Source organism: Dendrobates tinctorius, unplaced genomic scaffold (assembly GCF_039654945.1).
Source record: "Dendrobates tinctorius isolate UK_male_01 unplaced genomic scaffold, ASM3965494v1 ptg000009l, whole genome shotgun sequence".
Taxonomy (NCBI): domain Eukaryota; kingdom Metazoa; phylum Chordata; class Amphibia; order Anura; family Dendrobatidae; genus Dendrobates; species Dendrobates tinctorius.
In genome coordinates this window covers 25,013,925-25,038,773 of record NW_027361677.1, presented here as the reverse complement: position 1 = coordinate 25,038,773, position 24,849 = coordinate 25,013,925, and the positions used below count along the sequence as shown (strand labels likewise).

Genomic DNA, 24,849 nt, shown 5'->3' with positions numbered 1-24,849 from the left:
ATGCTTAAATAATACTGTCATACTGTCCTTGCTCAATATTGCAATCTCTTTACATTATATGAGAAAACATTTCTCCTTGTATGCGATGTGCAGTCATACAATGTACAAATATCCATATAATACCCTAATTATAACCGACAGATAGGGTGCTTAAATAATGCTGCCATACTGTACATGTACATGTATTATGCAAGGAAACATCTGACTGTTCTATATTGTGTACTGTTATACAATGTACAAATACCAATATTATAAAGTGTCAATTTATAACCGCCAGATAAGGTTCATAAATATTACTGTCATACTGTACATAGCCTTTTCATATAGTGCTATACATGTAACTAGCTACCTCTTTTATACAAGTAATACTGCCACAATGTCTAATAAAATACCACCATATAAGGCTCAAATACAGTAACCAAATTCACGCATAAAATAGGCTAATATGATAGTCCTACAGTTCCAGTCCCAACCTTCAGCAAGAGCGGCTGATGGCGCTGCAAAAAAATATATTAGTGAAATATTGTAATATAATTCCTTAATTATGCAATGGTAATTTTTCCATTACTGCCGCCATATGGTGCCTCCACCGATTCCACAATGGTGATTGTCCCATTACCTCCACCAAAACTCCTTCTAGACCCTTTCCCATGAAATCACATAGTATGTAACAAAAGTTTTCCCTTTTTGTGCCAATCATCAGGATCCATACCTGCACATATGGCTTAACTGCTAGTGGACACTGTATGGCACTACTATTTGGAAATTGTGCGTTATTCCAATTATTTAGATGTTTGCTAGTGATCTTACATTGGCACAGTACGAAGGCATTATTTGGACGGTGTTGTTATTTGTGCACAGTATGGCATGTGTTTTGGACATGGTATCCTTATTTTATTTGCAGTATTAATTGAGCACAGTAAGGTAGTATTATTGGAGCATAATACATAGGTATTATTTGAACACAGTACGGTGGCAATACTGGATTCCAATATAACAGTATTGATCATGGAATGGTTGTAATACTGGAGTACAGTATAGTGGTAATATTTGAGCACAGTATGATAGTATTATTGGAGTACCATATAGCTTTATTAGTTGAGCCCAGTATGGCAGTATTATTGAAGGACAGTATGGTGGTAATATTTGAGCACGATATAATGATATAATTGTAGAATTATAATGCAGATTAGTTGAGTATAGTATGATAGTAGTATTGGAGAATCATATGGCAGTGTTAGTTGAGCACAGCATGGTCACAGTATTATTTGAGCACAGTACAATGGTAAAGTATGACTAATATGGCAGGTCAACTGAGCACAGTATGGTACTATGAATGGTGCATAGTATTACAGTATGATGGTAATATTTAGGCATAGTATAATGGTATTATTGGAGTATAAATAGATTAGTTGAGGATAGTATGATAGTATTGTTGAAGCAACATGTGGCTGTATTAGTTGAACACAGTATAAGAGCAGTATTATTAGAGCACAGTATGGTGGTAATACTTGAGCTCAGCATATTGATATTGCAGGAGTACAATATTGCAGTATTAGCTGAGCACAGTATAGTAGTAGTATTATTCGAGCACAGTATGGTGGTAATATTTGAGCACAGTATAGTGGTATTGCAGGAGACGGAGTGTAATATGACAGATTAGTTGAGCACAGTATGACACTATGAATGGAGTATGACATGATGGTATTATTTGGGAACGGTATGGTGGTATTATTTGAGTACAGCATAATGTTGTTATTGGAGTATAAATGGCAGAATTGTTGAGCACAGTATGATATTAATATTGGAGAACCATGTGGCTGTATTAGTTGAGCACAGTATGGTAGTATTATTGGAGCACAGTACAGTGGTATTGAGGGAGTACGATATGGCAGTATTAGTTGAGGACAGTATGGCACTATGTATGGAGCATGATACGTTGCCATTACTTAAGTACAGTATGGTGGTATTATTTGTGCACATAAGGCGGTAAACCAGTGGCTTTTAACCCCATTCACGACATGAGCCGTACATGTATTACGCATGTCGTGTCTCTCACTTTGATGTGGGATCCAGCGCTGAGCCCACATCTTTCCCGGCACGTCAGTTGTTTTGAACAGCTGATATGTGCCCCTAACAGCCCGGGTGGAATCGTGATCACTGTTAACCTGTTAAATACTGCTGTCAATCTCTGAAAGCGGCATTTAATGTGATTGCGCTGGAAGCACATCACTAATTCCGCCCTTTGGAGCCGGTGTCACATGACCGCGGGTTGCCGATGGGTTGGCATGAAAACCTGGGGTCTGTAGCAAACCCCTGTGGTTGTCAATGCCGGTTTGCTATGAGCACTGCACAGCAGTCGGCGATCATAGCAAGTGTGCATTTCTGCTACATGTACGTAGCAGAGCTGATCGGGCTGTGACAGCTTCTAGTCTCCCATGGAGGCTATTGAAGCATGCAAAAAGTAAAAAAAATGTTTTTTTAAAAATATTTAAAAAATAAAACAATGTAAAAGTTCAAATCACCCCCCTTTCGCCCCATTCAAAATAAAACAATTAAAAAAAACAAAAAACATACACATATTTGGTATCGCCGCGTTCAGAAAGGCCCATCTATTAAGACATAAAAATAATTAATATAATCGGTAAACGGTGTAGCGAAATAAAAAGTCAAAACGTCAAATTACTTTTTTTGGTCACCGCAACATTGCATTAAAATGCAATAACAAGCGATCAACAGATCAAATCTGCATCAAAATGGTATTAATAAAAATGTCCGCTGTCATGCTCGCCATGTCTGTTTTGCCTCATGACCCCTGGAGCGGTGTGCACGCGCATCTCATGTCTGCTATCCTGCATGTTCCCTAGAGCAGTGTGCACACTCACCTCATGACTGTTGAGCTGCGGGATGCCTGCATTTCTGCTCTGCCTTCTGTGATCGTCTCGGCATGTCTGAAAACCCCTGATCATGTGACCTCTCCTAGGATCCCGCACTGTCTGGTTTGGCAATCCTCTCTGCATGCCTGGAATCCTGATCATGTGACTGCTCTCTGTGATCCTGGAGGATCTGAACTGGAAGTTCTCGCCTGGTCCTGACCCAGAAGTGGCGGTGCTAATGCCCTATATCAGACCGCCCCTCCCTATGCTCAGGGCCTGAGTTATTGTGTTGCTTCCCTGCATGGCTGCTTGGTCTGCTGGGTCGCTCCCTCTATTCTGTGCCCCTGCACTTTTCTCTGTCTTGCGTCTCTGCACATGCTCCGTGCTTGTACTCCGTCTCTTGTCCAGTGCCTTATCTACTGTTTGTCTGATGTGCCATGTTCGTCCCTTGTCCTGCTTGGACTTGTAGTCCTTCTGTTATTCTCTTCCTTGCCATGTCTTGTCTTCGCTATGCTCTGCCTTGTTTCCTCTCTGTTCTCTGTCTGTTATTTCTGCTCTCTGTTCTATGGTGCTCTCTAGCACATTCCCTGGCTAGTCCCAAGACTTTACCTTGGCCTGGCTCTGGGCTTCGGCCTACGCTCTGCTGCTAGCCCTGTTCCTGCTCTGACCTGACTCTGTGCTTCTGGCTATGCTTCCGTACCGTGTTCCGTACTCTGGTCTTGCTCTGCCCTGTTTCTCGTCTTGCCTTGCTTTGCTGCTTCGTGTGCCCTTTGCATGCGCATGACCTTCCTAGCCTTCTGTTTGTGCCTCAGCCATGCCCGCCCTAGCTGTGCCCGCCTGCTTGTGCCTCAGCCGTGCTCGTCGGTCAGTGACAGCTGTGTCGCCTAACACGCCTCAGCCGGGTTCGCTGGAGTCTTGCCCGGCTGTCAGAGCCACAGCCCGATCAGCTAGCCAGTGCCCCAGCCGTGCTCTCTGTGCTCCCTTGCACCTCACGCTGTTTTAGCACTGTGCTCTTCGTGCTCTCTATAGCACGCGCAGGCCCTCGCCTGCCCATGGCATACCTCCCCGTGCTTCTGTAAAAGTACGCGCAGGCTTTTCCATGTCCCCTATTGTGCCTTCTTGCACGCACAGGCCCTAACCCTGTCCTTGAACCCTGACCCTGGCGTGCCTCTCTACACGCGCAGGACTCTGCCTCGCCTGACCCTGGCGTGCCTCTCTGCATGCGCAGGACTCTGCCTCGCCTGACCCTGGTGTGCCTCTCTGCACGTGCAGGACTCTGCCTCGCCTGACCCTGGCGTGCCTCTGCATGCGCAGGACTCTGCCTCGCCTGACCCTGGCGTGTCCCTCTACACGCGCAGGCCTCCGTCCTTGTACCTGTCCCTGGCGTGTCTCTCTGCACGCGCAGGCCTCCGTCATTGTACCTGTCCCTGGCATGCCCCTCGGCATGCGCAGGCCTCCGTCCTGTGAACCTGATCCTGGCGTGTCTCCAAGCACGCACCCTGCCTGAACCCTGGCTTGCCTGCCAGATTCCCGAAACCTGCCGACCGCTGCCAGAGGCCCAGAACCAGATGACTGCGGCCTGATGTCCGGAGCTGATGTCCGCAGCCTGATGCCTGGACCCTGTCGTTCGTTGCCAGTAGTCCGGAGTCTGATGCCATTGCACCCTGTCTTGGATCCTGGCGTGTCCTTGCACGCACACTGCCTTGGACTCTGGCGTGTCTCTCGGCACACACCTTGTCTTGGACTCTGGCGTGTCCTAGCACGCATCCCTTCTAGGAACACTTGTGTGATCCCTAACACGTACCCTGCCCTGGACTCTGGTATGTTTTCGTGCACGTGTTATGCCTGGAATATTTGGCGTGCCCTGCACGCATCCTGCCGTGTTTCACTGTTTGTGCCCTGCACCTGATTCCCTGTTTATGCCTTGCACCTGAATAAAGTGTGAAACCACCTTTGCTGAAAAAACCCTGTGACTTCGCTTTATGTTTGGTATCCTGTCTGTCCTGTTGCCAGACACTCAATAGTGTCTCCTTGAGCCGGCCGTCTGGTCCAGCTGCCGTGGTGGCTCACCCCTTTGGTCTTGCCCCTGACACTCCCTGTACAGGGGGTGGGTTCTCACTAGGTCAGCTCGCCCTAGGTGGGTGGGTGCCACGGCCCAGAGGGTCCACTCATTCAAGAATAACGACTCAGCGTAAGCTGACGCTCGTCACATCCGCTCGGCGCACAAAAAATAATCCTTCACCCAACAAACAAACTTTTAAATTTTTTCACCACTTAAACGGAAAACAACCTACACATGTTTGGTATCTACAAACTCGTAATGACCTGGAGAATCATAATGGCATGTCAGTTTTAGTATTTGGTGAACGTGGTAAAAAAAAAAAAAAAAAGCAAAACAACAGTTGTGGAATAATACTTCTTTTGCAATTTCACCGCACTTGGAATTTTTTCCCATTTTCCAGTAACAAATGTTAAAACCAGTGGTGTCGTTCAAAAGTACAACTCGTCCCGCAGAAAACAAGCCCTCACTTGGCCATATTGACGGAAAATTGAAAAAAGTTATTGGTCTTGGAAAAGGGGAGCGAAAAACAAAAACGCAAAAACAAAAAGGGGTTAAAGTTCTTGATGTGGTCCTGATACCGTCACTTTGTGCACGTCCCTGATAATCTTGCTTAGTTATATCAACACCAATGTGCCATAAATGATGTAAGGTCGACATCCCTTAAAGTATGAGCCTAATAGGGAGACATTTCCTCCATCTTACAGACATGTAATCCCTAATATCTGACATCAGAGTCGTCTCTGCTCATTTCCATGCACACAGCCCTTTTTCATGGAAGGATCAAGGAGAAGACTGACTTGTCTTCTCTGGGAATTTTCGCCTTCGGCTCTGCCTTTTGCAGTTTTGTCGTGTAACCTGGTGAACGTCTGAAGTAAGAATTCGCGAGCCGACACGAGGAGAAACACTTGATCTCTTTGTACTTGACACTGACATCTTGGATGGGAAAGTTGTAGAAGCCCAGAAAAGGGCGGATGACGGAGGAGAGGACACAAGGGCTTATTGAGCGCGGACTGTGCCGAGATTCAGTGAGACAGACAGCACCATCGTATCCACGGCCTCAGGGCACGGGACCGCCACAAAGGAAGGAATCCGGGGTGACGACAATGGACGCGGTGTCATCAGGCATCACATCCTCGCTAGGAGCCACCAGCCGCCATATTTCTTTTTTATCTTTCGGTTCTACTTAAATATTTACGGAGATTCTTTCAGTCCGGGACATAAATGTGTCACCCATAATGGGATTAATGATCTCAATAAAGCCGAGTAATGGAGTCATTTCATTACATTACGAGACGCATATATTCACGAGAATTTACTGGGCTCCAAATAACATCAGGATCCATGGAAGAAAAGATCATTCCGGTATCAGCTGTCTATATCAGGTCTGTGTATCCAGAGATAGAGGGAAGGAGAGATAGACAGAGAAGGATGGATAGATAGCAAATAGATAATAGATGGATGGATAGATAACAGATAAATAATAGATAGATGATAGATAGAGAGAATAGATAGATAAATAGATGGATAGATAATAAATAGATGATAGATAATAGATAGATAATATAGAGATAAATAGATAATATATAATAGATAGATGGATAATAGAGAGATGACAGATAATATATAATAGATTGCCTTTGCTGTACCTGTACATCTCTCATCAGTAATCCCTATTATCCTCCCTATTACTATGCCCCCGTCCTCGGCCCCTACAGATTCCATTACCCATATGTTCTTGGTCAGATGCCTCCTTCTAGTCGATGACTCCTTGAGATATAAGATTTTGGGGAGCAGAGCGGCCGGTCACGTGTCCTCGCACCCCTGTAGATATAATGGCAGCGCGGCCTGAATCCCTCATTTCCCAGCAGATGTGTTTGCCGTACAGGTGAGACTAAATAATGGCGCTGTCTCCATTGACATGTGAGGCGTGCAGCTTTCTGCTGTAGGGGACAAGTGATCGCTGAAATATTCAAATACGGAGATTGCATAATTTATTATATACCTTTACACAGGACAAACAGGCGCCGGCGCTGGGAAAGCTTTCTGCGGGAGATTGATGGAATGGCCGGGACCGGTGCCTTACAGGAAAGAAACGCCGCCATATACATTCACAGTAAACGGAGTAATTCTTGTCTAGTTATATCCTGTAATGATGATGACTACTACTCTCATCCGGCATTAACCAGGCGCATACAATGTCTATTTTCAGCATAGCACCAGCTTAATCCAGAGCAATGTACAAAGATTGAAAGAGTAAGTAAACTTTTATCGAACCCTATTCGGCATGTTGCACTGACAGCATCACAGCTGCTGAGATGACGGCATCACTAGTCCCAAAGACTTCGTAGCTTTCTCTATTCACATTCGAAGCAGTCTTCAAAACTAATGAGGCAAGGGAGTGACAGTCACAGCCCTGCAATGCACTGCTCACTGCTAGCAATAAAGCTGCATACTTTTTGAATTTACTGTTAGAGAAGAACAGAGAAATAATGGCCCTGAATATTAGGATTACTCCTTTAGTCCGTAGATATAAACGTCGCAAATTGTGAAACTAGTTTCCAGAAGAAGTTTCTCTTTAAGGCCTGTTTCACACATACGTTTTTACCTGTCAGTTGCCATCCACCAAACAGGCGGAGGACGGATCCGTGTCCGTCGAGACAACAACGGGTGCCACCGGACCGTTGATATGACTGGATCCGCCGATCTAGGAATGTAAAAGGAACCGCGCTTAAAAAAAAAAAAAAAAGACAGCCGATGTGCCGGGGGGACCGCGAGAAGACATGTGCCGGGGGGAGCTCGCGATGTCGCGGGAGGTCGGAGCTCGGGTGAGGAGATGGCGGGAGCGATGGTCGGAGCTTGGGTGAGGAGACAGCGGGAGCGATGGTCAGAGCTCGGGTGAGGAGACGGCAGGAGCGATGGTCGGAGCTCGGGTGAGGAGACGGCGGGAGCGATGGTCGGAGCTCGGGTGAGGAGACGGCGGGAGCGATGGTCGGAGCTCGGGTGAGGAGACGGCGGGAGCGATGGTGAGAGATTTTAGCGGCTCCCGGGACGGCAGTAACGGGTTCAAATGCTTCCCAGGGCTATGATTCTGGGCATGTGCGGTTCAAACTGACGGTCCGTCAGAGAGAAAAAACGTTGCAGGGTCCGTCTCATCCGCCCGGGAGCCGCTAAAATCTTGGCGGATCCGTACAAAAACGTGTAGGACGGACGACTGTCAGTCAAGATCCGCCAATAATGTAAGTCTATGGGGAAAAAAAACGCATCCGCCCTTTTTGAGCGGATCTGTTTTTTAAAAAAAATTGGCGGATTTTGACTGATGGCAAATAACGGATGTGTGAAACAGGCCTAAATGGTCACTGCACTTTCAGACAAAGAGTCAACTACTAGGCGTCTCCCTTCTGCCTAACTTGATCTCTACCGCCAGTTGTCAAGTATAATTTGTCACTAGCAGCAGAGATGCCAAGATGGATTACCGGAAGTGGAGTGAGGGTTTGTCTTTCCTTACAGGAATTGGGGAAGGGTCATTGTCTCTCCTTATATAAAGTAGGTGGGTCTTTGTCGCTCTACAGGAAGTTGGGCGGGTATTTGTAGCAGGATGTGGGGGTATGACTGTCTCCCTACATTATTTATGGCTGGGTCTTACTTCTACAGTCTCTTTTTCTCTCTACAGTAAGGGTGGCCGGGTCTTTGTCGCTCTTCAGTAAGGGTGGCCGGGTCTTTGTCTCTCCACAGTAAATGTGGCCGGGTCTTTGTCGCTCTTCAGTAAGGGTGGCTGGGTCTTTGTCTCTCTACAGTAAGGGTGGCCGGGTCTTTGTCTCTCTACAGTAAGTGTGGCCGGGTCTTTGTCTCTCTACAGTAAGTGTGGCCGGGTCTTTGTCTCTCTACAGTAAGGGTGGCTGGGTCTTTGTCTCTCTACAGTAAGGGTGGCTGGGTCTTTGTCTCTCTACAGTAAGTGTGGACGGGTCTTTGTCTCTCTACAGTAAGGGTGGCTGGGTCTTTGTGTCTCTACAGTAAGTGTGGCCGGGTCTTTGTCTCTCTACAGTAAGTGTGGCCGGGTCTTTGTCTCTCTACAGTAAGTGTGGCCGGGTCTTTGTCTCTCTACAGTAAGGGTGGCTGGGTCTTTGTCTCTCTACAGTAAGTGTGGCCGGGTCTTTGTCTCTCTACAGTAAGTGTGGCCGGGTCTTTGTCTCTCTACAGTAAGGGTGGCTGGGTCTTTGTCCCTCTACAGTAAGGGTGGCCGGGTCTTTGTCTCTCTACAGTAAGTGGAGGCAGGTCTTTGTCGCTCTTCAGTAAGTGTGGCCGGGTCTTTGTCGCTCTTCAGTAAGTGTGGCCGGGTCTTTGTCTCTCTACAGTAAGGGTGGCTGAGCCTTTGTCTCTCTACAGTAAGTGGAGGCAGGTCTTTGTCTCTCTACAGTAAGTGTGGCCGGGTCTTTGTCTCTCTACAGTAAGTGGAGGCAGGTCTTTGTCTCTCTACAGTAAGTGTGGCCGGGTCTTTGTCGCTCTTCAGTAAGTGTGGCCGGGTCTTTGTCTCTCTACAGTAAGTGGAGGCAGGTCTTTGTCTCTCTACAGTAAGTGTGGCCGGGTCTTTGTCTCTCTACAGTAAGGGTGGCCGGGTCTTTGTCTCTCTACAGTAAGTGGAGGCAGGTCTTTGTCTCTCTACAGTAAGTGTGGCCGGGTCTTTGTCGCTCTTCAGTAAGTGTGGCCGGGTCTTTGTCTCTCTACAGTAAGGGTGGCTGAGTCTTTGTCGCTCTACAGTAAGTGTGGCCGGGTCTTTGTCTCTCTACAGTAAGGGTGGCTGGGTCTTTGTCTCTCTACAGTAAGTGTGGCTGGGTCTTTGTCGCTCTTCAGTAAGGGTGGCTGGGTCTTTGTCTCTCTACAGTAAGTGTGGCTGGGTCTTTGTCGCTCTTCAGTAAGGGTGGCTGAGTCTTTGTCGCTCTACAGTAAGTGTGGCCGGGTCTTTGTCTCTCTACAGTAAGGGTGGCCGGGTCTTTGTCTCTCTACAGTAAGTGTGGCTGGGTCTTTGTCGCTCTTCAGTAAGGGTGGCTGGGTCTTTGTCTCTCTACAGTAAGGGTGGCCGGGTCTTTGTCTCTCTACAGTAAGGGTGGCCAGGTCTTTGTCTCTCTACAGTAAGTGTGGCCGGGTCTTTGTCTCTCTACAGTAAGGGTGGCTGGGTCTTTGTCTCTCTACAGTAAGGGTGGCCGGGTCTTTGTCTCTCTACAGTAAGGGTGGCTGGGTCTTTGTCTCTCTACAGTAAGGGTGGCTGGGTCTTTGTCTCTCTACAGTAAGTGTGGCCGGGTCTTTGTCTCTCTACAGTAAGGGTGGCTGGGTCTTTGTCTCTCTACAGTAAGTGTGGCCGGGTCTTTGTCTCTCTACAGTAAGGGTGGCTGGGTCTTTGTCTCTCTACAGTAAGTGTGGCCGGGTCTTTGTCTCTCTACAGTAAGTGTGGCCGGGTCTTTGTCTCTCTACAGTAAGTGTGGCCGGGTCTTTGTCTCTCTACAGTAAGGGTGGCTGGGTCTTTGTCTCTCTACAGTAAGGGTGGCCGGGTCTTTGTCTCTCTACAGTAAGTGGAGGCAGGTCTTTGTCGCTCTTCAGTAAGTGTGGCCGGGTCTTTGTCTCTCTACAGTAAGGGTGGCTGAGTCTTTGTCGCTCTACAGTAAGTGTGGCCGGGTCTTTGTCTCTCTACAGTAAGGGTGGCTGAGTCTTTGTCTCTCTACAGTAAGTGTGGCCGGGTCTTTGTCTCTCTACAGTAAGTGGAGGCAGGTCTTTGTCTCTCTACAGTAAGTGTGGCCGGGTCTTTGTCTCTCTACAGTAAGGGTGGCCGGGTCTTTGTCTCTCTACAGTAAGGGTGGCCGGGTCTTTGTCTCTCTACAGTAAGGGTGGCTGGGTCTTTGTCTCTCTACAGTAAGGGTGGCTGGGTCTTTGTCTCTCTACAGTAAGTGTGGCCGGGTCTTTGTCTCTCTACAGTAAGTGTGGCCGGGTCTTTGTCTCTCTACAGTAAGGGTGGCTGGGTCTTTGTCTCTCTACAGTAAGGGTGGCCGGGTCTTTGTCTCTCTACAGTAAGTGGAGGCAGGTCTTTGTCTCTCTACAGTAAGTGTGGCTGGGTCTTTGTCTCTCTACAGAAAGTGGGGGCAGGTCTTTGTCTCTCTACAGTAAGTGGAGGCAGGTCTTTGTCTCTCTACAGTATGTGGAGGCAGGTCTTTGTCGCTCTTCAGTAAGTGTGGCCGGGTCTTTGTCTCTCTACAGTAAATGTGGCCGGGTCTTTGTCTCTCTACAGTAAGGGTGGCTGGGTCTTTGTCTCTCTACAGTAAGTGTGGCCGGGTCTTTGTCTCTCTACAGTAAGTGTGGCCGGGTCTTTGTCTCTCTACAGTAAGGGTGGCTGGGTCTTTGTCTCTCTACAGTAAGGGTGGCCGGGTCTTTGTCTCTCTACAGTAAGTGGAGGCAGGTCTTTGTCGCTCTTCAGTAAGTGTGGCCGGGTCTTTGTCTCTCTACAGTAAGGGTGGCTGAGTCTTTGTCGCTCTACAGTAAGTGTGGCCGGGTCTTTGTCTCTCTACAGTAAGGGTGGCTGAGTCTTTGTCTCTCTACAGTAAGTGTGGCCGGGTCTTTGTCTCTCTACAGTAAGTGGAGGCAGGTCTTTGTCTCTCTACAGTAAGTGTGGCCGGGTCTTTGTCTCTCTACAGTAAGGGTGGCCGGGTCTTTGTCTCTCTACAGTAAGTGTGGCTGGGTCTTTGTCTCTCTACAGTAAGTGTGGCTGGGTCTTTGTCTCTCTACAGTAAGTGGAGGCAGGTCTTTGTCTCTCTACAGTAAGTGTGGCTGGGTCTTTGTCTCTCTACAGAAAGTGGGGGCAGGTCTTTGTCTCTCTACAGTAAGTGGAGGCAGGTCTTTGTCTCTCTACAGTAAGTGGAGGCAGGTCTTTGTCTCTCTACAGTAAGTGGAGGCAGGTCTTTGTCTCTCTACAGTAAGTGGAGGCAGGTCTTTGTCTCTCTACAGTAAGTGTGGCTGGGTCTTTGTCTCTCTACAGAAAGTGGGGGCAGGTCTTTGTCTCTCTACAGTAAGTGGAGGCAGGTCTTTGTCTCTCTACAGTAAGTGTGGCCGGGTCTTTGTCTAACTACAGTAAGTGGAGGCAGGCCTTTGTCGCTCTACAGTAAGTGGAGGCAGGCCTTTGTCTCTCTACAGTAAGTGGAGGCAGGTCTTTGTCTCTCTACAGTAAGTGGAGGCAGGTCTTTGTCTCTCTACAGTAAGTGTGGCCGGGTCTTTATCTACAGTAAGTGTGGCTGGGACTTTGTCTAACTACAGTAAGTGGAGGCAGGCCTTTGTCACTCTACAGTAAGTGGAGGCAGGTCTTTGTCTCTCTACAGTAAGTGTGGCCATGTCTTTGTGTCTCTACAGGAAGTGTGGCCAGGTCTTTGTCTCTTTTCAGTAAGTGGGGTACGATCTTTGTATCTCTACTCTAAGTTTAGGATAGTCTGTCTCTCTACATTAAATGGGGTTTGGTATTTGTATCTCTATAGTAAACATGGCCATTTCTTTGTCTCTTTTCAGTAAGTGTGGCTGTGTCTTTGTCTCCTGACAGTACGTATGGGTGGGACTTTGTCTCTATACAGTACTTGTGAGGTTTTTTTTTTGTCTTTCTAAAGTAAGTGGGGGCAGTTCTATGTCTCTCTACAGTAAGTGAGGGCAGGTCTTTGTCTCTATACAGAAAGTGGGGCAGGTCTTTGTTCCTCTACGATAACTTTGGGTGAATGTTTATCTCTCTAGTGTAAAGCTCCCGTTACACTCAGCGACGCTACAGCGATCCCGACAACGATACGACCTGGTAGGGATCGTTGCTGCATCGCTATGTGGTCACTGGTGAGATGCCAAACAGTCAGATCTTCCCAACGACGCAGCAATGATACGGTGACCCGTAGCGACCTTTGTAACGATGTTGGCGGTCGTTGGGACCCTGTCACATAGCAGCTACTCTGACGATTCAGACCTCGATGAGGGATGTACTGTGTGACGCAGTAGTCACACAGGCGTGGATTTGCGGTGCCTTTTCCGCACCCTCTCAGCTCCAATTGGTGGTCGCTACTGCGTCCTGATTGGCGGCCTTGCCTTAAAAGAAGGCAACATAGTAGCGCTTCCATTCTTTGTTCCTAACCGCGTGCTGGTTTGCAGTACACTGATAGAAGCCAAGCCCTCCCTCCAGTTTTGTTAACGGATCCGTGGCAGCAGCCTGAAGTAGAAATTAAAAGAATAAAATTCGAGAGAGAGAGAATTTTTTTAGGTGCCAGAATGGAAAATGCAGCTGTGGGGGTTAAAATAAAAGATATCTTCCGGGCATGTTCAATTTTAAAAGATGGAATCTGTTGCTGGATTCCGTCTTTTAACGGAAAACGACGGATCCTGCGCCCATAGGCCTCCATTATAGCCAATGACGGATTGTTGCTGTCCGACTTTTTGACGTTCACAAAAAACGTTCCTGTGTCCGTCGTCTCCGCCCGACGGACAAAGATTTTCCGATGGATCCGTCGGATGAAACGTGAGGCCATCCGTCACAATCCGTCGCTAATACAAGTCTATGAGAAAAAAAAGGATCCGTTTTTTTTAAAAAATGACGGATTGTGACTGATGGCAAAAAACTGATGTGTGACAGAGGCCTAAGAAGTGGGGGGTCTGTCTTCATCTCTCTGCAGTAAGTGTGGGTGGGTCTTTGTCTCTCTACTTTGGACTCTCATTACTATGTGCCGAGAATTGAAAGTCCAGATATGCCATGTACACTATCAGTCATCCTCTGTGTTGTAGTAATGGTGGCATCGGAGGCACACTTATTATGATGCCCTTTTCCATCCCTTAATAAACATAAGAATTAATAATCCACTTCTGAGAATTAAAGCCACCTGTGGGCCTCACTATTAACAGTGTGGTCAGCGATACCCAGTAGCACTCAGGATGATGAGAGTCCAGTGTGATGCAGAAGTGGGATGAAGATGTCCTCCGATATCTGTCAACATGTACGGACAGTCCGAACTCTTGTTGCCAGCTTGTAAATTACTCAGTATCAGCAGCCGCCGTCGGGACTATTCATCTAGAAGCCAAGTTTTAATTGACTGGCACTGCCATAGTGACAAACAAAGCTCGGGCGGACGGATTCTACCATGAGGCTCATCAGCAATTAACGAGATTGCCCAGTATCTCATTAATGGAAAGAGCAGATAAATGGGCGACTGTCTTAAGAACGGGCTCAACAATCCAACTAGACTTTTTGCCAGCCAATTAGCTAAAGCAGTCATACCAATTATCCCAGTAGTCTAGGGCAAGTTGGTCGATGGACTGTTGACAAAAGACATAGTCTTCTTAAAAATCCTGAACCCAAAAGAAAGGGTGAACCAAATGACTATAGAAAAAGTGACTCCACCATTTTGAGAAGTTGACTCCTCTTCTTGAGGCATTAGATCCTATTGGCATCATTAGAGGCACCATAACCCACAGTGAAATCAGAATAAACCCAACAGCTTACTAGGAACTAGTGGAATGACTTAAAGATTCAACCTTTTCTTGTGAAGCCACAACCACCAAACCACTGGACCATCCACAAGCCATGATGGCTTAATTGACGTTGAAGAATGTTTGAAGCTCTAGGAGTCATTGCCAAGGTTGATGCCTGAGAGATACCAATATTAGAAATGGAATATGATAAGTGGAAGGACCATCTTACATTTTATATTGGTGCCCCAAAGCACCATTCAATGGTCCCACATGTACCCTACTGCTTCATTCAACGATCACATGTGCCCTGCCGCTCCACTCAATGGTCACACGTATGCCTAGTGCTTCACTCAATGGTTACACATGCCCAGCCATTCCATTCAATGGTCATACATGCCCTACTGCTCCACTCAATGGTCACACGTGTGCCCTACTGTTCCACTCAATGGTGACACATGTGCTCTGCTGCTCCACTCAATGGTCACACGTGTGCCCTGCTGCTCCACTCAATGGTCACACGTGTGCCCTGCTGCTCCACTCAAATGGTGACATGTGAGCCCTGCTGCTCCACTGAATGGTGACACATGTGCCCTGCTGCTCCACTCAATGGTGACACGTGAGCACTGCCGCTCCACTCAATGGTCACACGTGGGTCCTGACGCTCCATTCAATGGTCACACATGCCCTGCCGCTCCACTCAATATTCACACTTGCCCTATGACTCAATTCTATGGTCACACATGCCCTGCCACTCCACTCAATGGTCACACGTGTGCCCTACTGCTCCACTCAATGGTCACACGTGTGCCCTGCTGCTCCACTCAATGGTCACACGTGTGCCCTGCTGCTCCACTCAATGGTCACAAGTGTGCCCTGCTGCTCCACTCAATGGTCACACGTGTGCCCTGCTGCTCCCCTCAATGGTGACACGTGAGCCCTGCCGCGCCACTCAATGGTCACACGTGGGTCCTGACGCTCCATTCAATGGTCACACGAGCCCTACGACTTCATTCTATGGTCAGACGTGACCTGCCGCTCCACTCAATGGTCACATGTGGGTTCTGACGCTCCATTCAATGGTCACACATGCCCTGCCGCTCCACTCAATATTCACACTTGCCCTATGACTCAATTCTATGGTCACACATGCCCTGCCGCTCCACTCAATGGTCACACGTGTGCCCTACTGCTCCACTCAATGGTCACACGTGTGCCCTGCTGCTCCACTCAATGGTCACACGTGTGCCCTGCTGCTCCACTCAATGGTCACACGTGTGCCCTGCTGCTCCACTCAATGGTGACATGTGAGCCCTGCCGCTCCACTCAATGGTGACACGTGGGTCCTGACGCTCCATTCAATGGTCACACGAGGGTCCTGACGCTCCATTCAATGGTCACACGAGCCCTACGACTTCATTCTATGGTCAGACGTGACCTGCCGCTCCACTCAGTGGTCACATGTGGGTTCTGACGCTCCATTCAATGGTCACACATGCCCTGCCGCTCCACTCAATATTCACACTTGCCCTATGACTCAATTCTATGGTCACACATGCCCTGCCACTCCACTCAATGGTCACACGTGTGCCCTACTGCTCCACTCAATGGTCACACGTGTGCCCTGCTGCTCCACTCAATGGTCACACGTGTGCCCTGCTGCTCCACTCAATGGTCACACGTGTGCCCTGCTGCTCCACTCAATGGTCACACGTGTGCCCTGCTGCTCCCCTCAATGGTGACATGTGAGCCCTGCCGCTCCACTCAATGGTGACACGTGGGTCCTGACGCTCCATTCAATGGTCATACGAGGGTCCTGACGCTCCATTCAATGGTCACACGAGCCCTACAACTTCATTCTATGGTCAGACGTGACCTGCCGCTCCACTCAATGGTCACATGTGGGTTCTGACGCTCCATTTAATGGTCACACATGCCCTGCCGCTCCACTCAATATTCACACTTGCCCTACGACTCCATTCTATGGTCACATGCCCTGCTGCTCCACTCAATATTCACACTGTTACGGGCTGGCGGAATGCACCAAATAATAAAGAAGGTATAAGGTGCGTTCGCAGCCCGGGGTCCACCGTGCATAGATGGTAAAAGCTGCTCGGTAATGGAGGACGTTATATGGCGGTACAATAGAGGAACACAAGGGGTTAACTCCACCTAGTGTGTACAGAGCCGCCCAACCGCCAAACACAAATGCCACAGCCTGTTTATGCTCACAGAGCTCGGCAATGTGAGCACTGGTGTATAGACACAGAACTCTACCCCTGAGACACTGGGTTAGAGTCCCTCTAGTCACAATAGTGCTCGGCACCGCAACTGCGATGCCTGAACAGACACCTATAGGATGCTGTGCCCTGCTAGAAGTCACAGGGTGCAGCTGAACGTTGCTTACTGCACAGCACAGCTCTGGCAGACGCCACTAACCAGCCTAAACTCAGGCCTGGAAAGCGCATAGGACGCGCACGGCGCCGTACTAACAGATGCTGCAGTAACGTGGTGCCTTAGATTGGCGCACACAGGCGCTAGCATGTGTGAGGAGCAGGGAGCACTGCGACGCTAGGCAGTGCCACACAACTCGGCGCTGACTCTGAACTCTAACCCTAATAACATGCGTATCAAAGGGAAGGGGTTTCATAATGAGTCATTCAGCGGTTCACAAACATCCATCATCACACACATCTTTACCAAATATTGTGTATACTAGCGCATGGCCGATTGGCCATGCAAACCTTTTATAGCAGCGTCCTTCCGGGACCTTCCTGGTGGTGCAATCCGAGCTGGAGAAGGACCTAAGCATGTGACCTCCGATCTCCAATGAGAGATCGTCCCACGGGCATGCTCAGTAGACCGAAAGGAGGACAGTCCCTGGAGTAGCTCGCTGCTGACCAGCATACGTTGCTATAGCTGGACCAGAGGTGGCAGCAGCAACCAAACCCACAGAGCTCGTTTGAGCAGAGCGCAGGGATCGACGAGTCTGCTGAGCAGCCTCCTATGTGGCTGGAGAGGAATGGGAGACCGCAAAAGGCCAGGGTCGGGATTCCTGCTGTACAGCGTCAGGAACCCGACGCCTAACACACACTTGCCCTACGACTCCATACTATGGTCACATGTGACCTGCCGCTCCACTCAATGGTCACACGTGGAAGCTGCCGCTCCATTCAATGATTATGTGTCTTTCTCCGTCAATGTCATGGACTTTGAGTGAAGCGGCACCGCACGTGCTCAACCTCCGCTCAAACTCCCCTAATTTCATTCAATCATAAACTGAGGAGAAATGTGAAACTCAGAACCCCCATTCCAATAATCAGTGGGGTCCCAGCACTCGTACATTTATCACTCACCCTGTGCATCGGTAATAAATGTCTATTAGGAGTGTCCTAGTAATCCAACATCATCATCTTTTATGTGAAATGAGATCCATGAGAAAGAAGCCAAACCTCAAGTCTCCCGGCCACCGGACGGCTAATGCACTGGTAATACGGAGAGGACGTCTCTCAGGGGCCGATACAGCGATACCCTCCTATACCAAGGTGCATTAATGTGGATACAGACGCAGGTGCAGTAATGGGAGCTTCCAGTAATACACTTGGTTTCCGCTCTTCAGTGTTCATTACTAGCAGACATAAATCACACATTAATCCACTCTGTAGAACGCTGTCCGTGCCCATTATGCCACGGCAATGGCGTGCCAACTAGGCAAGTATTACAAAGCACCGGTGTAAAGTTCGCTCATGCCCATAGGCGTCATCAGTAGCATGTTTCGCTGGCCTCCCTACAAAGCACAGGCGTGTTATCTATGATCGAGCAGCCTGCTCTAATGGCAAGAGTTGTACATATCCGGCTATACTTGTGAAGACATGAAATCTGGAATGTATTGGAGGGCAGAATGCCAACTGCCTCACCTTCCCGCAGGTCTCAGATTTATTCCATGCCTCCTCAGTCTCCCCAAAAAACACATCTAATGGGAAACAGCAAATACAGTAGAAAAGAGAAGAGAGGAGCAAGGTGGGGAGAGGAGGGGGATGCAGCTGCAGCTGATAAGTGTAATTATTGTCATGGCTATCAGTGAAACAGCATGAACGGTAGAGGAGGGCATGAGGGGAAACATTTGACGGGTCAGGCTACACATCAGGAAGTGTGCCCACTCAGGAGGCATGGTAGCGCCACACTACGGCTGTCTGCAGAGGCAGTTTTTTTAATAACAGTGGTGCCAATCCTAGTGCCAATAGCTGCACTAAATTCCTAACCAACGGCACAAACCATCAAATTAACTAAATTACGATACAAGTACAGGCGGGCAGAAGAACCAATGTGTTCTCACCACGTCCCAACACCTGCTTGTCCAATGATTATATACTAGCATGTGAGGACATGGTGGACGTTGTTTCTATTGAAGAAGCACCTAGAAAACCAAGTTGGCATGGTGGAAAAACCAGTAACTATCTCTGCTACTAAAGGTACCTCTGATGATGAGGAGGTTTGGGCCACCAAGCTTACTGTTCTCCTGGGACAGAAATACTAGTGTATAAACATGTAAAAAAAACAGGGATATCAAAAAGCAACTAACATACACACACTCACCAAAAGTAGAGAGGTATATAGGGAAAGGTAGGAAAGTACAAACCAAACAGGATAGTGAGTGAGGAAAGCATACACACAAAAACAGCATGCAACATTCTCCAGCAGCAACAATGATCTCCAACTCAGCAAGGATACTCCAAAGGGCTAGGAAGCAAAGCTTTCACTGGCGAGGCAGAGGGGGTCTGACCAGATTTTATAGGGAGAGGAAATGACCAGGTCAGGAACAGCTGTGAGATGGAGCTGCAACTTTCTAACCAGCATAGAAAGGTTAGTTAATCTCTTCAGCTCCAAAGGAAATTAAACCCATTTAATATGAAACACAAACACACCGGATAAATGGAAGTTCTGTGATTCACAATATGTAATGTTTTCTAACCCCAGATCTCCCAGGAGGATGTGGCACACTTGTGTCACACAGAGTAGAAAAACTCTTGACAGTGACTTCTGCCAACCTATGATAGGTACAAACCCCATGTGGAAGTTGAAAGAGATGTAGACATTGAAGAGGCACCTAGAAAACCAAGCTGACATGGTGAAAATACCAGTTTGTGACCTTTTCAAAGGAGCCCCAGGACGAACTCTACATCTACGGTTGTCCCTCACCGGTAGATGACAGTGGTGACCATCAAACTCAAAATATCATTGCATTGATGACATCTTGTAGACATTATGGGCTTCTACAACCTATGTACCAATGATGGGAACCATGAATATTGCTACTTTGGATGATCGTCACTGTGTGCCAGGTATCTGCGCTCAGTGTGACAGTTCCTTCACCAATAGGTTTAACCCAAATATACCTGTACCCCTTTCGTCTAAATAATATAGAAAAAGAGACTAAACTGTGAGATGTTGACACTCGTATCACATTCCTAGGGTATCACCTAGACATGGTCGGTGATGGGTAGATACCAGTATGTGGTACATATCTTCACGACACCACCAAATCTGATCTGTGACTCCTGAAGATGCCACCATCCCCGTATCCAAGCCCTGTAACGCCACAATATCTCCTGGGATCTGCTACTTAACGAGGATCTGCAGCCTGAAGAGGTTTCTTGTGGAACACCCCTATTTATGGCGAACCCCAAAAACCACCATTGCAAAGTAGAAAACACGTGCGCCACAATGTAGCATTTAGAAGAGTCGTGAATGGGCTACTATTCCAAAAGTGCATGCAATGTAATGTACCAGTATAGCAGAGCTGAAGTCAGGCGTAGCAGAACTTTGATTTCTGCACAGGACTGCTGCATCCTCTGGGACAAAGCAGCCGACATTCGGAGCTGAAATTCACCTCTCCTGCGCACATTTGTGATAAATAATGAACTTTTTGGGACGAAGCTTGGGCACCAAGAGGAGAGTAGAAGTCTTCACACCCCAGGAGTGGTTAGAGTTAACTCTTCAGTGACTAGACTGTAACTCTTAACTGTCAATCAAAATCCTTATTTCATCCTATGGATCACGTATGTTGCCTATCCAGGACTGAAGAGGCAACGCAAATGTTGGATGCCGATACTGTCTTGTGGCTCAGCAGCTTCAAAATGTCTTGTCCAATATGACAGGGAACACTAAAAGGGACAACTACCTGCATCTAGTCGAAAGCTTGTCGGAGCAACGCGTAACATATTATGCACCTATATAACTACGGGATAAGTGTAGCAGCCACGGAGAATTTTTGTGAAGTTTGACAATATATCATCCTTTGCCTCCTACTGTTGTGATGTTGTATCCACCTACATGATTTCATTTCTCTTTTTCATTGCCGATAGTGAACACGCCGTACACTACAGATAATGTGGGTGTATACAGTCAGGTTTCTGAGAAATCCTCTATATCTCCTGATATCACCCTCCCTACTCCCAGGAGCTCGGGGGGCCACCGGCCGTGTGGTGAGCCCCTCCTGGGCTGCCTTATTGCTCATCTGATGGTTTTCATTACAGCTCCCAGCAATAAATATTAATCTCAGTTACCTGACTGCTCCATATTTTTCTCATCTGTAAATCTCCCCTTATTTTCAATGCCATCTCCAGTGCGGAGCTGCACTTAACCCTTCTCCAGCCAAATCAGCCTCCGCACAGATCCTCCTCCTCCCATACCACTGAGGTTTAGTACAAGTATTAACTTGCCATAGGAGCTTGCAATCTATTCTAGAGCATAGTTATTATTACAGTGGGCAGAAGAGCTTGCTGTCTATTAAAGAACACACTTGTTGCACTGAGTATAGGAGCTTGCAATCTATTGTAGAATTCAGCTGAGAAATTGGGCACAGGAGCTTGCAATCTGATAGAGAATACAGACATTACACAGGGCACAGGAGGTTGCAATTTGTTGTAGGACACAATCATTGCACCGGGTACAAGAGCTTGCAATCTATTTTACAAAACAATTGTTACCATGGACACAAAAGCAAACAATCTGTTATAGAACGTTATTATCACACCGAGCCTATGAGCTTCCAATCTGTTTTGCAACACTATTCTGACACAAGAGCTTGCAATCTAGAGTAGAACATAGTTGTCACACTAGACAAAGGAGCTTGCAATCTGTTTCACAACACAATGGTTATCCAGCACAAGAATTTACAATCAATGCTAAAACAGAGCGGGTACAGGCGCTTGCAATCTATTGGGGAAAAAAAGCAGTAGTTACGTTTGGCATAGACACTAGCAGTCTAGATATAATAATTAGAATGGGCACAAGAGCTTGCAATCTATTTCATAACATAATGGTTATACATATATTAAATATATATTCCAATCATTGGTGCACTGAGCCCAGGAGCTTGCAATCTATTTTGCTGCACTGCTAATACACTATGCACAGGAGCTTGCGATCTATTTTACCCCACAATCCTTATATCGGGCACAGGAGCTTGCGATCTATTTACCCCACAATCCTTATATCGGGCACAGGAGCTTGCGATCTATTTTACCCCACAATCCTTATATCGGGCACAGGAGCTTGCGATCTATTTTACCCCACAATCCTTATATCGGGCACAGGAGCTGGCACTCTAATTTACCCCACAATCCTTATATCGGGCACAGGAGCTTGCACTCTATTTTACCCCACAATCCTTGTATTGGGCACAGGAACTTGCACTCTATTTTACCCCGCAATCCTTATATCGGGCACAGGAGCTTGCACTCTAATTTACCCCACAATCCTTATATCGGGCACAGGAGCTTGCACTCTAATTTACCCCACAATCCTTATATCGGGCACAGGTGCTTGCACTCTATTTTACCCCACAATCCTTATATCGGGCACAGGAGCTATTTACCCCACAATCCTTATATCGGGCACAGGAGCTTGCACTCCATTCTGTACATTATAATGATACAAACTTCCACTTTAAAGCAAAACGTGTTGGGAATGCAGTAGGGGTTGCTTAGCAATTCAACCTGCAGGATGATTTAGGGGGGGTTCTGTAAATAAGAGATGCCAGAATTTTTACAACCCCCTCCCCAAAATAACCCAAAAGGATTCAACACCAGGAAGGCTCGGATGATAACTGCATTTTATTCCACAGGAATAGGAAGACGTGGGAGCAGTAGATGTTGGAAGGAAGGGAGAGATCTTGTGCTGTGACTGACAGCAGCAGCCGTGCCATGCCTTGAATGGAGGAGGCTCAGCTGTTCTGCTGGGGTATGGGGGTCTTTCTCACTGCTGCAGTGAGGAGGGGGGAGATATACAATATTCTGAGCAGGGAGCAGACACAAAAAGCTATAAGCTACTTTGTCAGGGGTGCAACATATAAAACACAATTTCCATTGCAAAATACATGATGGCATCTCCAGGGGGATATTCTTCCCAATGCAAACTTCTGTAGAAATGGTGTCCTTGCAATCCACAGGCTCAGCAATCCAGACATTAAATAACCACACTGCATGTTAACTAGGCAGTCCATATAGGGAGGGGGGTGACCAAATGCCCCTCCAAATTCCAGGCTGCCAACTTTCAAGCTACACCAGACCAAACCCCACACTTGGGGGGGATTCCACTGCAATGTGTCCTAAGATGCAGCTTTAGAGAATGGAAAGGGGGTTTCATCTCCAAAAAAAGGGGGGGGGCGAATACAGCCAGGAGGGTGGGGTGCTGCATGACCCAACAAAAAAGAAAAAACACAGCACCCATCAACTTTAAAGAGAGGGTAGGGGGGATCAAGCAAGGATAATACCCCAAAAAATCAGCCCCTCACTCACTGTGCTTAGTATTCACACCTTGCCTTGCCATCCACACACAAGAAGGAAAAAAAGCAAATGCAAAGACACTGTGTATGCAGCAGCACAATACATACAACAAGCATTGGAGGAGCAGAGCTCTTACCTGGGACAGCAGCAGGGACAGGGTGACTTGTGATTTGGGATCCATTTTGCCAGCTTTACCAGGGACTGGAGCTTCTATTACACATACACCAAGGCTGCTCTGTGCATATTTGCACTGTGAAACAGCCTTTGAGAAGAGGCTTCTCGTTGAGAGCCAGCCAACTTCCCAAATAGATCAGCAGCATCATCAGTTAAGCATTGGATAGAGGCTGGTGACCAGAGCCAATGGCTTTACAAGGTGCATTTCATCACAGCATATCCCCAGATTGTGAGGCTTTGCATTAGGTAAACGCCTCTGGCAATCACCACCTTTATATATTGTATTAAATCCCCCTGTATTAAGCAGTATTGCCAAGTGCTGTGCATTTTCCTTCCCTGATCCCATGCACTCCTCATCAGCGCAGAGCTCAATATTTACATGTTTACTAAACAGATAGAATGTATCCAGAGGAAGAGGACACAATGTAGCAGGATTCCCAGAGGTCTGGGGACATGTACATGGCTTCCCAACCATTGGGGTACATGGTATCTTTAGTAAAAACTAGCCTGGCATTGAGGGATGGGAGGGTGAAGCTGATGGCACATGGATGGGTGAGGGCAGCTGTGTCCTACAGAGGAAATCTATTCATTGGGAGTAATGAAAAGTAAAGTTACATCCATTGCTTCCATTCACTGACATGAATTATAGGGGGTGAACTTATGTTTGGGTAGATCCATTGATTCCATTCACTGACAGTTAATATTGGAGGATAATTTAGTATTTGGGTAGATCCATTGATTCCATTCACTGGTATTAATTGTACCCCCAATATTACCTGTCAGTGAATGGAATCAATGGATTTACCCAAATATTAAATTCACCCCCAATATTAGCTGTCAGTGAATGGAATCAATGGATCTACCCAAATACTAAATGTACTCCCAATATTACCTGTCAGTGAATGGAATCAATGGATTTACCCAAATATTAAATTCACCCCCAATATTAGCTGTCAGTGAATGGAATCAGTTAATGCAGCCAAATACTAAACTCACTCCCATTCTTACCTATTTGGGTTGATCCATTGATTCTCTTTCACTGACAGCTAATATTGGGGGTGAATTGAATATTTCAGTAGATCCACTGAATCCATTCACTTATGGGTTGAATTTAATATTTATTTAGATCCACTGAGTCTAAAAAATTGGGCAAGTCAAAATTTAAATTTATTTGCCGCATATGGAGCAAGTCATAGTAATTTTGGGGGTGAATTTAATATTTGGTTATTGTCCTTTACTCCTTTCACCGACATATAATATTGAGGTGAATGTAATTCTACAAATTGGACGAAAACCAAAATCTAAAAAGTCATTGTAACACTGGGGGTAAATTTAATATTTCTATAGAGCCCTTGATTCCATTCACTGACAGATAATATTGGGTGAATTTAATATTTCGGTAGCTCCTTTGATTCCATTTACGGACAGGTAATTTGAGGGGTGAATTTAATATTTAGTTAGATCAATTCATTCTTCATATTTT

General features: G+C 47.1%; 1 protein-coding gene across 2 annotated transcripts in view; it reads right to left on the bottom strand.

Annotated features, from left to right (window-relative positions):
* CDH13 (cadherin 13) overlaps nt 1-23,500 on the bottom strand; it is an 834,102-nt gene extending 810,602 nt beyond the window's left edge. Inside the window, exon 1 of one of the 2 annotated variants that reach the window (XM_073585096.1) lies at nt 23,329-23,500. In XM_073585096.1, the coding sequence (XP_073441197.1) occupies nt 23,329-23,373 (45 nt within the window). In that variant the 5' untranslated portion in view covers nt 23,374-23,500. The remainder of the gene's footprint in view (nt 1-23,328) is intronic. The other variant, XM_073585102.1, reaches the window with a different exon arrangement.
* Between the last annotated feature and the right edge of the window lie 1,349 nt (nt 23,501-24,849).